This window comes from Takifugu flavidus, chromosome 17 (assembly GCF_003711565.1).
Source record: "Takifugu flavidus isolate HTHZ2018 chromosome 17, ASM371156v2, whole genome shotgun sequence".
In the NCBI taxonomy this organism is placed as follows: domain Eukaryota; kingdom Metazoa; phylum Chordata; class Actinopteri; order Tetraodontiformes; family Tetraodontidae; genus Takifugu; species Takifugu flavidus.
In genome coordinates, this window is record NC_079536.1 from 6,164,862 (window position 1) to 6,177,627 (window position 12,766).

The 12,766-nt window shown below is 44.8% G+C and overlaps 2 protein-coding genes, 1 long non-coding RNA gene and 1 other non-coding gene across 7 annotated transcripts; 2 read left to right on the forward strand and 2 right to left on the reverse strand.

Annotated features, from left to right (window-relative positions):
• Positions 1 to 59: 59 nt before the first annotated feature.
• On the forward strand, positions 60 to 6,554 carry trim55b (tripartite motif containing 55b). 3 transcript variants are annotated; one of them, XM_057012587.1, is made up of 10 exons: positions 60 to 760; positions 3,275 to 3,373; positions 3,653 to 3,822; positions 4,196 to 4,373; positions 4,448 to 4,543; positions 4,688 to 4,981; positions 5,173 to 5,195; positions 5,444 to 5,568; positions 5,639 to 5,859; positions 6,064 to 6,554. In XM_057012587.1, the coding sequence occupies exons 2-9, from the start codon at positions 3,299 to 3,301 to the stop codon at positions 5,797 to 5,799; spliced, it is 1,122 nt and encodes a 373-aa protein (XP_056868567.1). In that variant the 5' UTR covers positions 60 to 760; positions 3,275 to 3,298; the 3' UTR covers positions 5,800 to 5,859; positions 6,064 to 6,554. The 3 variants fall into 3 exon arrangements, with proteins under 3 accessions (XP_056868567.1, XP_056868566.1, XP_056868568.1); XM_057012586.1 differs by lacking the exon at positions 60 to 760 and having other exon boundaries at positions 3,140 to 3,373; XM_057012588.1 differs by lacking the exon at positions 60 to 760 and having other exon boundaries at positions 3,140 to 3,373; positions 4,748 to 4,981.
• LOC130513676 (uncharacterized) lies at positions 1,595 to 6,158 on the reverse strand. Of its 2 annotated transcripts, none has more exons than XR_008946801.1 (4): positions 6,025 to 6,158; positions 4,664 to 4,807; positions 3,668 to 3,775; positions 1,595 to 3,340 (listed from the first exon to the last, which is right to left on the reverse strand). It is a non-coding gene; the product is annotated as an uncharacterized LOC130513676 (long non-coding RNA). The 2 variants fall into 2 exon arrangements; XR_008946800.1 differs by having other exon boundaries at positions 3,668 to 3,778.
• Positions 2,629 to 2,701, forward strand: trnaa-agc (transfer RNA alanine (anticodon AGC)). The gene has a single exon. It is a non-coding gene; the product is annotated as a tRNA-Ala (tRNA).
• A 1,018-nt stretch (positions 6,555 to 7,572) lies between the features above and the next one.
• crhb (corticotropin releasing hormone b) lies at positions 7,573 to 8,896 on the reverse strand. The gene is made up of 2 exons (XM_057012796.1): positions 8,687 to 8,896; positions 7,573 to 8,439 (listed from the first exon to the last, which is right to left on the reverse strand). The coding sequence occupies exon 2, from the start codon at positions 8,417 to 8,419 to the stop codon at positions 7,916 to 7,918; it is 504 nt and encodes a 167-aa protein (XP_056868776.1). The 5' UTR covers positions 8,420 to 8,439; positions 8,687 to 8,896; the 3' UTR covers positions 7,573 to 7,915.
• Between the last annotated feature and the right edge of the window lie 3,870 nt (positions 8,897 to 12,766).

Here is a 12,766-nt window from a genome sequence, read left to right on the forward strand (position 1 = left end):
GATATTGTAAAGCCAATGCTGATTGGGCGAAAGCGTCCGCGCTTTTTGTGCCGGGGTTTCTGATTGGATGCGCTGTCAGGGCGATTCCTGAGACCTATATGAGCAGTCGTTTGTAGACGGCGTGGACTTTCTCAAGGGTATTCCACCACAACGGGGCTTGCCCTGCAGCGGTCCACATCATTGCCTGTGATTACCTTCCTCTCATGACTCATACTACCTGGGAGCCGAGACGCGCCGGGAGTTTGAAATATAAAATACAGCGAGATGCAACAGCTGCTGGCGAGGCGCTGCAGATACAGTCAGGTCGAAAACTAAACTTTACATCTGCAAGATGTCTGACTACATTTGCCGCTGCAGCTGTGTCACATATAATTCCCCCAAAAATAACACGCAACTTTGCTGGGGATTTCTCGGCCATTCCCAGATATATTTTTGTTGTTGATTTATTTATATATATATTGGGAGAGTGGGGGGTGGAAGTGCCATGGCAACAGCACGGTCTTCCAGACGAGGCCTAATCCCCCCAGCACTCCCCATTTCCATTAGTTTGAATGCCCCCCCCCCACTAAAGAGGTCTGGAATCTCTTCCAGGCAACTGAGGCAACGTTACTAAACGCAACAAAATGGACGTAGGAGACACAGAAAGATGGCGGAATATCTGAAACCTTTGGTTTCATGTAAAATTCTAGCTGTTTTACGTTAATGTGGGTTACTTTTATGGTAGTTTATTTTATATTTTTTTCCCCTGCACACTCAGCAGGTAAGGTAAAAATGCATTCGGGCTGTAAACCCTGTCTGACATCTATGACACATCTTGACGTGACACACAACTACGTCAATGCTCCGTCGGTCGTGCGCGCATCCCAGCACACACCCGAGAATACAGTTTCTCACCTGCATTTGTTCATTATTTTCTTCTTGATATTTTTTGAATTGCACCATGTGTCAGCTGCGTACCTGCTGATTCTCTGCGTGAGAATTCCACCCCCCAGTGAACCACTGGCCCCGGTTTTCTTAGGATGTCTCCAAGGGCAGTCTGCCACGGTGTCTTTAATTGATTTACCTGTAACCCACTGATAATAGTGGGAGGGAACTCGATATCATTTGCGTCATTGTGCATCCTGCATTCACGCAGTCGGCTAATTCTTGATTTCTATTCCTCTTTAATTTATTATAGTTGCACACTTACTGAAATGCGAAAGATAAAGTTGTTTTTGACACTGTAGAATAAGGTACTGTTATATCTTGCAGAACATCTTAGTCGCAGACGCCCACTGCTGCTTGTCTGCAGAGCCATCTTGCGGTCGACAGTAGTCATTACAACAACATTTCGCAACATTAAAAAACAGATTTTTTTTTTTAAATATTGCTACTTTCTTAAGTTGCTATTATTCGAGAGACTGCCAACACATTTTTTAATTAGAATATTGATTATTGTCTCGAACATACACGCTTTGATTATATAGTTACAATGCTGTTTTTTTTGTCAAAGAACAATAAAATAAATTGGATTCATAAATACACATAACAATACACATGTCATTAAATCCCTCTACTTTTTAGGTTCCATTCCAAATACTTGTTTTAACATAGGCCCAGTCTGGAATGCTGTTTAATGTGCCCCAATACAATATTATTCACATAATAATAATAATGCATTTCTGAAATATACAAGGGGATTATTATAATATTGATAGTATGCAATCAAGCACAGAGGAGGCATAGCGTGGCCCCTGTCTACCACTAGATAGCACCAGTGTTACAGGCTTTAGAATATCCACAGCATGATGAAGGATCGGCATTCACATCCAGAGGCGCTGCACTGAAAAAATATGAACCAGGCATTATGGCTGTTTTTGAAGTTATGCACAATTTTGCACGTCCACAGTCAAACACAAATCTGAGTTGATATATGCTTTTCTACTGAAATACCAATATTTTGCTGCCTATACCTGCTTTTTCCAAAACAAATCAAGCCAAACAGAAGTCATTAATGAAGGATGACTGTTGATCTTCACATGCAGAGAAGCATTCAATGCTCAGTTCAGTTTCCCATGACCATCGGCTGCTGCTGGGCCTGTTACGTCATCAAGAGGCTGTTACATAAAACTCCTTAAGGATATCAAGCTGTTTGGTTTCGTTTTTCTTATGGCCTTCACGGTGACATGCTAAACATGATGATAGCGTGTGCACACCCAAGGGCATTTAACAATTGGATGAATTAGGACTGTACCAGCTATACAAACTTGTCAGCTCGTCTATTTAGTGTATTGAAGGAAAGATGTTCACCTGGCATTTGTCAGTCCTGGTCAGGAGTCCAGTAGGAAGACATGCAGTTAACCTGGATTTATTTGATTATTTTACATTTGAGTTCAAATTAAAATTTCTACTTTTAATATGCAGAATTTAGAGTTATAATATTAGGGGGGGGGAATATTGTTAGATCAGTTGTAGTATTTAAAAATACTATTTCTACTACTGATCTATAAATGATGTATTATTGTTCCATTTACCAGTGTAGGCTATGATGGTGAGTCATTTACAAAAATACCATATTTAGATTTCACATGGGAAAGTACTCGTTCTACTTCGACTTCGATTTCGACCCGTAGTTCTAGTGGTCCGCACGGGGAATTAGCTCAAATGGTAGAGCGCTCGCTTAGCATGCGAGAGGTAGCGGGATCGATGCCCGCATTCTCCAATAAACCTTTTCTCTGTTTTAGGTCCCAGAGCGTAAACTGGTTTTTACATGAGGTTCTAATAAATATTAGCTTGGCAGTTCAAATATATCAATATTTGCATACAAACTCTCGAGCTAACTACTATAATAAGTGCTGGTATGCTAGTATCATCCACTAGCTTTTGTAAAACTCAAGCTCACTTTATCATTACAATTGTTCCTAGAACATATACAGTATGTTAGATTTTATCATAGCCAGTACACAAAATTTTAGATGTAAAACATGCTACACTGAAGGCAGTGTTGAGGCCGATGGAGTGGTTGGAAGGCAGCTGTTCAGTGGAGCCCTGCTCCGTTTCAAATATGGTCAAGGCAAAAATGGCAACCTTTGACGTGACAGCAGACTGGCTGCTAAAAACAGAAGTGACACCAGCAGGAGAGAAGCTCACTGCACCCACCAGGACAAGAGCCCCGGGCCTTTCCCCCGACCATCTTAACAGTAGTCGTCTTAAGTTGCCTCTTAACTTGTGTTGTTTTGTTTCTTCCTGGAATATTTCTTGAAAAATGAATAACATGGACAACTTGGAGAAACAGCTGATTTGTCCTATATGCCTGGAGATGTTTACAAAGCCCGTGGTTATCCTGCCCTGCCAGCACAACCTATGTAGGAAATGTGCAAATGACATTTTTCAGGTAAGCAGCAAAATTATTGAAATCAGCAACATGGCAATCCAGTTATTGTTACGTCTCTAGCTAAAATCATCCAGCTATATGTTTCTAACGGTCTGTAAACATTGAGAGGTTTATAATATTTACTTCCTCAGGCAGAGTTTCTCATAACATAGTTTTGTGTCATAATTTAAAGAATGAGCCATTATTCATTTTTGTAATTCCTCATCTAATAGAGATGTTTTCTTAGATTTATCACGTGATGTTTATTTTGTTTAGCGCCGTGCCTTGTGAATGTTACAGGCCTCGAATCCATACCTTCCAACGAGGGCTGGCTCGCTGACATCCGGCGGCCGCTTCAGATGCCCGTCCTGCAGACACGAGGTGGTTCTGGACAGGCACGGCGTGTACGGCCTCCAGAGGAACCTGCTGGTTGAGAACATCATCGACATGTTCAAACAGGAATCCAGCAGGTGAGTGATCAGGTTCTGTCCTACAGATGAAGCGGATGATGATGGAGGACTTTGGTTTTAGTCATCTGCCTACAGACTATCTGCCTAATAGGAGCCTGGCTCAGCCGAGGGGGGGCATACATGACATAAGATAAACTCTCTTTATGCTTGTCAAGACCTCATGGCAATGTTTGATGGAAAGTCTCGTCTAAAGGTCGAGGAATAGATCAAATAATCATGCACCAACGATGTCAGCAGTGAAGGCAGGAAGAACGGATCAGTTCATTGGGAAGTTATCGAGCTGACGTTGCCAGTCAGATTGATATGCACCCGAACGTGCAGCCCCGGCAGCAGGATAACCCCGCTTTATCTCCTGTGTGTTAAATCTCGACAGTGGCAAACCAGTTGAGGAGAGGAAGGAGCAGATGCCCATGTGTGACGTGCACGAAGAGGAAAAGATCAATATTTACTGCATCACCCACGCGGTGCCAACGTGCTCCATGTGCAAGATATTTGGGGCTCACAAAGACTGCGAGGTGTCGCCCATCACCAGCATCTACCAGACAAAGAAGGTGAAGCTGGAACGTATAGAAAACGCGTGATCTCATCAAAGTTTTGAAGGTTTTTAAAGCGTTTAACCTCGCAGATGGAGCTGAGCGACGGCATTGCAATGATGGTGGGCAACAATGACAGGATGCAGGGCATCATTAGTCAGCTGGAGGAAACGTGTCGCGCTATAGAGGTCAGTCTCGTCTCCTCATGCCCACATATAGCCTAGACTCTTGCTCAGCTCTGTCCTCCACTGACTTTGAAACACACGCTTCCAAATACCCCCAGAGTTGTGTCTAAATTCCTTTCTCACCGAGGAGACTTTTGTGAATGACAGATTTCTCTGATTCTTCTGTGCGTTGACAACTGGCCTCCTCCGCCGTCGGTGCGCTTGAAGGAGAACGGTCGCAGGCAGAAGACGATGGTGTGCGAGAAGTTCGACCAGCTGTATTCCGTGCTGGAGGAGAAGAAGAGGGAGATGAGCCAGAAAGTGACAGATGAACAGGAAGAGAAGCTGAGTTATATCCGTAGCCTGACCAGGAAGTACGGAGACCACCTGGAGCAGAGCTGTAAAGTTGTTGAGATGGGGATCCAGAACATGGAGGAGCCCGAAATGGCTTTATTCCTACAGGTCAGACTCCATTTATGATTGAAAGTAGTGCACTGATGCAAAGTTTTCCTGCAGTCCAGATGGATGATGACGGAGCAGGTAAGCTCCTGCTGCAAGCATGGGGCAGAGTGGTGACCGGCATAAGTCCTAGGATACGCTAGGAATGTCGAAATTCAATGAAAAATGTTTCATATTTCTTTTGTCTCCTTCAGAACACAAAGCCTCTGCTCAAAAAGTGAGTACATATTTTGCGCATCAGCGCAATTAATCGTAACTTTTAGGCCATTCGCATCTGTTTGATGTTTTATTCTTTGTGGATGATTTTTCCAAAATGTACACTTGCCAGCCCACGGCGGCGAGGTCACAGCTGCTCTTTGTTGTTGTAAGCAATTACGTGAACTGTAGTTAAATCACTATATTTAACGGTGGCATCCTGAAATAAAGCGCGTTACGCCGAGTGCTGATTCCAAATTCTGCCATCAGGATTACAGATGCCACCAGCACAGCACACTTGGATAAAGTGGAGCGTGGATACGAGAACATGGATCATTTCCACGTAGAGTTCAAGAAAGTAGGCCAGGCCCTGCGAAGCATTGACTTTATTCAAGGTAAAGGAAGCACAGAGAGCGCCCCCCCCAACCCCAGAATTCTCATTTTCACTTATCTTCCCATTTGCAGAGGAGGAAGAGGAAGAACACGACGACGAAGAGGGAGAAGCCGAGGATGAGGAAGCAGCCCAGACGGTTTCAGAAGGCAGCGCCGTTCCGACTGCTTCCCTCCAACCTCCAGAGCCCCAACAGACGAACCCTTCGACTGTCACCAGCGCCACTTCAAGCTAGCGTTTAGCTCCAACATCGACAACACGTGCAAGAGAATTTCACACCTGTCCTTTATTTCAGGTCAGTTTCTTTCCCTTCCAAATTTGGGAGACAAGTTGCTGAGGCAATTTAGTGCATAGTTATTTATTTTATATATATTTTACTATATTTTTGACATCTTGAATTACAGCAAGACTCGCTAAGCATAAAATGCAGTTTTATACATTTTATACATTTGGAACTGACCTTTTTTTAAGGACTGACTACGAGACTTTATTGTTGTAGAGCCGTTATCCTCGACGCTGTACTTCCTTCTGACCAAGATGCCTTTGTCTGTAGCGTTTTAGATTACAAATGCCTTTCTGTGACACTGCAGAAACTAATTTTGGACAGAGTCAGAAATCAGGAATCAGGAAGTATCCAGAATGTGCAGTTCCTTGTGCGGCCACCAGGCAAGGAGGCCAAAAAAGACACTTTTTAAAATTCCCAACTTTGTGAGCAAAAATCAATTCACAGCCTGACAAGAATGAAGAAAGGAGCGGATGAATGTGGTGCCCTTTTGCCTGATATCACTCTGTAGGAGGGATTTTGTAGCAATGGACACTGGGGGGAAAACAAGATGGGCTCTGTTCCGTTCTCATATAAAGTCTATGATACATAGATGTGTTATTTGTTGTATAACATGGGTGTATTTTCCTGTTTGGGATTAAACAAAACCAAATTCTCTTTTTTCTTGCAATATATCTCATGTGTCATTAAAATGAATGGAACCAGCATCTGGCTGTAGAGCTTTATTTCAGATTATTCACGTGTTACTCTGTTGTGGTTCTATAGTTCTTATACAATACTTACAACCTCCCAGTGGATTTATTTAGGTATCTTCAGCACCACTATTCACACATGCAGCTCCATCCCTCTGGTGCCTCTTCAAATACAACGTTATGACGCCAGCAAGAGGTGGGGCAAAGATGTCCTTTAGGGGGCAGTAACACATTTTAAACCGTCCTTTTATCAACAGAAGAAGGTGATTTCTTCACCAAGTTTATTATTAGTCGGGCTGAAACTGAAGACAGGTTGGGAAGCAAACATATATATTGTTTAAAATTGTTTCATTCACGTATGGAGCCGCGACCGATGACCTTGAGGTTGTGAGGTTGAACGGTGTCCCTCCCTTAACTGCATCTGCAAAATATACTGTATATATTTCATGCTATAGCAGCCGGCCTCTTTTCCCCTTGGAAGCCCCCATCTAATTATTTTCTTTTTCTAAGCACCAAGTTGTGAAGGGCCACACCGAGATGAGTCACACCTGCAGCTTTTGTTGGGTTGCCCCTGTTAGCCTGGCACTGCGGGTCAGGGATCAACGCAGCAGGCACAAACACATGCACACACACAGTGTTTCACACTCATTAGCTATCAGCGGTGCATCTTTCAGCCATCCCTTGTTGCCTCTTGTTGGTGTAAAGATGGATTAAGGGGTTTAGAAAGGATTCGCCGCATACAGGAGCTCCAGCAGCTTTCCAACATCTTAAGTATGTTAATTATTTATTAATTTTTTACTTTTTCTACATTTGGTGTGGAGAGGAGGCATGGCGTTAACCCATGACTCGGCTGGATTTTAGAAAAATGTGGAATTCACATAATGTAGGAAAATCCTTCACTAGTTATTATTCAAAAGTGAATTTTGCAGAGTTATTATTAGCCGTATATAAGGATATCCACAGAGAAGTGTACGCATTGCTTCAGATTTTTATTTAAAAAATATAGATATATATTCTCTTGCACAACAGAAAATACTGGTTGCACGTAAGTTTATTAACAAACATAAATGTCATAAATACAGTGATTCATAGTCTAAAACAAAATGCCAGTTTGCAGTATTGCACGTCTCATCCAAAATCTCAATCATGAAAACTGCAGCTTTTCCACAGATTTAACGTTAAAATGACAGGATACAATCGGATCATTTTAAGTCAAGCCCGCTTCTGCTCCATGGTCTGAGGTTAAAGCTAGAAATAAAAGTGATAAAGCGGCACTATATAGTACAGAGCGTGTCTAGTGCTGATGGGTTTAAAAAAAAAAGAAGAAAGAAGAAAAGAAAGTGGAAGGGATGGGTATTATCTTTGAGGGAAGCGCATCATTTCCCGAAGAGCTCCATCATTCTTCTGTTGTTCTGCGCCTGTTGAGCCAGCTGTTCCGCCTTGGACATTTCCATCATCTCCCGGAGCAGGTGGAAGGTCAGGTCCAGAGATATCGGCGGATCCTCGGACCTCCTTCCCCTCTCCATCGACTCTTCCCCACGGTCTCCGAAGCCGCTTATCAGCGCCCTGATGTTCCCAACTTTGCCTTGCAAGAGGCGCCGAGTCAGCTGGAGTTGTTGCAGCGCTCTGTTGTAGATGGCAGGTGATCCGCCGGGGTACAGGGAGGAGGACGGGAAAGAGTTAGAGTCCCCGTTACCCAGTCGGATGAAGTACTCCTCCCCGAGCCGCTCCAGGATGGGACCAGACTGCTGCTGTTGCTGGGAGTTCTGGGGAGCTGGGAGGCGCAGGGCACCACCGGGGCTCTCAATAGCCCGACATTCGTAGCGGGGTAAAAAGGCAACTAGCAGAATCACGGTGGTGCCGAATAAATTGAGCTTCATCTCAGGATATCAGCAGGAATCTGGAGAGAAGATAACCATTAAAATATTAGGTGTGTTAATATTCTGATCCCAGTTTTTGGTGAGAAATTTCATGCGTAATGACGAATTCAGGCGCGTAAAAGACCTTGCTGCGATGGAATATGGGTTATTTAAAGATAAGGGAAATATATTTTTAAACAATCTAAATACCAGTGATCCCCCACTCTTTCCCCAAAGTATCAACCACTATGTAACAGAAAAGAAAGAAAGAAAATCAGCTTTTCATACCTTCAGTCTTTAGAGGAGGTCCAATACAGCCGCGTGCGTTTCCAGGTAGCTGGCGAGATGCCGCCCTCCTTCACTTTCCCTGACGGAACAGGTCTTTAGTTACTTAAAGAGAAGATGCTGAATGGACTTATATAGCCTGCCGCGCACAAGAGCGGCGCTCCGAGCCGAGCTTGAGCCTGCGCGTTCTGGCGAGGGTGTAACGTGAATGGACGCCTCTGACAAAGTGCTTTAGTTTGGACGGGATGAGTCATATGGGAGAGTGCGCGCGCGTGCACGAGCGTCTACCACAGAGGAGCCCCTATAGGTTCCCCTCACACGCGCACACACGCGCACACACCTGCTGGCATTTTCACTGGAATGAACGAATTGTTACGAAAAGTTACATTAAATCGGCCGAAGTTTGGAACTGTGGCGTTTTATTAGTTTGCCTCCTGCTTAAAATGAGCTCTGAGTGAAAGAAAAGGTTTTATTCATGAACCTAGTAGTTCAGAGTCTCAAAGCAACAGATATCTGCAGGTCTTTTGATGAGTCTTTGGTGCAGGATGACCTGTGTTGCGCCACATAAGCGATTCCAAAACCGTTCCAAAGTTGACCCTTGGTGAATCTGCAAACAGCTCAGACAGACAGCATGATTCATTGCTGCTGCTGGAGCGTACGTCACTGGCTCTACCACCGGGCTCTCCTAACGCCTCACTCCTCAGAGCAGGCCCGTCAAGAAGCCACACTTTCAATACGGAGAGCCTAATTCAATACGAGGTGAGCCATTAGAATGCTAAGTGGTTTGATAGCATTAAAACACTGGAGGCCGCGCTCGTCTGCTTTTCACATCGACCACAACATTAGCGCAATATAGTGAAATCGGAGTCAATCCTCCTGTGGGGGGTCGCATATTCTAAAAGAATGGAGACAAAGTAGACAGTTTCTCACTCTATCATGAACTCCATTTATCAAGCAGTCTGTCATAATGTGCGAACACCTCTCCAATTTATCCCTGGGCTGACCATAATCGATTGCTGATTCAGATACAGGTGCTGTTGGGCACATCCTGAGCCCTGAGATCCTGAAACCCCAAGTCACCCTCCCTCCAAAGTCCACATACTTACAATGGAACAGGTTGAGTGAATTTAGAGCGTAATTTGCAGCCGGCGCGTCGCATCTCGGCGCTCTTGCCCCCCGATGATAATTGCCGCCCTCGGGGAGGTGTCAGCTCCCATCATGAGAAACACATGTTGGCTGACACAAATAGAAAACACCACCAGATGAGAAAGTGACTGCTCTTGCTCGTGGTCATGTCACCTCGCCCGGGAATCCTCTCCAGTGACAGCGCCCCGGAAACAATGCGGGCTCTGAGCATTGTCCCTCTGCTTCCACAATTAGAGCCGGTCTCTCGGACCGTTTGATTAGATTAGCTTTAGATGGACTTTGAGTGATTCCTGGGATGATGCCTCTTGTTAACCGCTGAGTTTTTACCTTTGGCCTCCTGTCTGCAGGTGCGGAATGCAAAATAGGTGATCAGAGGTGAATGGTGGCATTTTTAATGTGTGGGATTTGCCTTTCCGGTTCCCTGTGAGGAGGAACAATCGGCGAGCGACTGCCAGAACTCCAGGCACCACATAGAAGCCAGCTGACCTCAAGAACCCACCTCAGGTGTTCTACAGGTTTACAGTCCTGTCAAATATCCTGTTAGAAGAGCTCAATCCTGATAAAACAGAGAGCCTGACCTTTTGTCTTGAGGAAAAACAACTTTAACAGGCGTGTCATGTCTGATTTTACGCGAAACTGCAGAGATTGTGCACGGAATCTTTGGCGGATGCTCGTGTGAAGCTCCCCAGCAAAAGCTTGGTTATTCATGCAGAATGAAGGCTGATCGTCCCTCTGATCCTCCAGTGCTTTGTGAATCTTTCAACACTTCTGACACAAAAAATAGACGACCTCTGGGGTCCTGCGGGTCGCTCGCTCAGCATGTGTGCATGTATATACACGACGTGCCGGAGAACATGTGAGGAAAAGCCCGCTTTAATGCGGAGAAAGCCTCGAGGGCCGTTCTGTCATTTGCATGTAACATATGTAGCTCTGAAGGTGTTAAAGTGGAAGCATCGTTAATGCTTGTTCACATAGTCTGGGCGCCGTTCGTCACGCAGGTCGCGGAGGGAATTTAACATCTGCAAAGGGCAATATTTACTCTCACCCTGGTCCGAGATCCATTGAGTTTTAATAGAAGAAATCCTGCGACAACGTGGAAATGGAGTTTGTTCTCTAATCCTTTCAGCTGCATCGGTCTCATCTGTCTCCCATAAATGTTAGAAGAACAGGAGAAACAGCTTATATTTTCCTGTTCCCATAAAAAGCCTCAATAATTTCCTCAGCATTGGCAGCAGAGGTGCATTTATGACACGTGTATTTGAAACTCCCCACAATCCTTAAAAATAGCCCCCTTTTCTTTCACTTTATGCCTTCATAGGGTTTAAAAGAAACCCTGTTTATGAATTAAAGCTTGGAAAATAGGAATACAATGTTTTGCTGTGAAGGGGGCCACTTCCTGGATCTTCCATGTAGAAATCAGTGTCACCTCTTCTGCGTAGACTCGGCTGCTCCGTACAAAAAAAATAAAAATCCATCTCACACAAATCTAGGGCAAAGCCATTTCCCCCCCTCAAATTGTCACCCACTTCTTCCTTTTATAACACACCCAAAAGACACGCTTATATCTGACTCCCAATACGGTTTTTAATGGCCGTGGCTGGAATAATTTAAAACTGCTCCTGCGGAAACACAGATTCTGCGTGATTGACAGCGAGGGGACATAAACAACGCCAGTCGTGGAGTGATTGACAGACATCAGGCGCATTGAAACAGGGGGAATGTGACAGAGGACAACCGGAGACGACTCCCTCAACAAGGCTGTTTTTATTTTAGGCTTGACCTTAAAAAATTATGGTTTTTTTTCTCTCCCCTTCAGCACATCGGCTATCCTCAAATCGGAGTCGTAACGGCTGAAATGCTGGAACGGGCTTTGTCGCTCCGGATGTATGTCACAGCGGCGTGTCAGATAACACTCGGGTGTGTTTAAACAAGGACTATCTGGGTTACAGTCGGCGGCCGGTTCATCAGACCAGGCACAGCGGCCAATCTGCAGATTAAAATGGTTATGGCGACTGTTATATAACAGGTTTTTCCTTATGTAATGTGGAGAAACTTTAGAAGAAGACGCTTGAGTTTTGGGAGATTAAAGGGCGAGAAGCTAATGAGACAAAACAGGCTAAGTGGTGACAGTGTGAAGTTTTTTTTTCCTCTTCTTCTCGCCACAGGACTGACCAGAGTTTAAGAGCCAAAACGCCCCCCCCCCCCAATACGTCCGCTGTCTGACATGTCCAGTCTATTCCTCTAGACTGGCCGAGAGGCGCTAATTCCCGAGAAAGTCCCAACCTGTTTTAAATAGGGCGAGAAGAGTGACACTTCCTGCGTCTGCCTGACCCCTCAGATGGCCGGACTGGGCAATTGCCCCGCTGTGCACGTAATTGATGTCCTCCATCACATTAGACAGGGATGCAAGCCAGTGAAGATGTAGCGGAATCAGCCTTGCATGTGAGTTTCCAACGTGCGCCGCGGTTTAATGAGGAGACAAAAGAAAAGGGTCCAGGCTGGAGGAAGAAAACATGCTGAGACTCACATCCCCGACTCGTTAGGAACTCCTGCTTTTCTCCGCAACAGATCAGAGGGAGACGGAGGGTTTGATACAGTATGCTGCAGAAAAAGAGGCATTCTTCTTCCCTGTGTAGGTGTTTCTCTCTGATCATCAGTTCGGGAGCTAACAGGCGCTGATTGTAGAGGCCTGAATGGAAGAGAAAAGAGAGAAAGTTTAACTCATTTTAAGCCCTGGAGGGAAAAAAAAAAAGGTTCTCTTTAGACGTGAGACTCTGGGCACTATGAAAGGTCCACTGCAGGGCATACGCAGCATTCACACACATTTAATCTCATTTTCTTATCCCGAAAAGACGCAAACTGTGTCAGAGAACCGCAGCCGGGTTGAGTTTTGTCCACCGCCATAAATTTGATCCAGTAGCCTTAATTTAAAAGCTT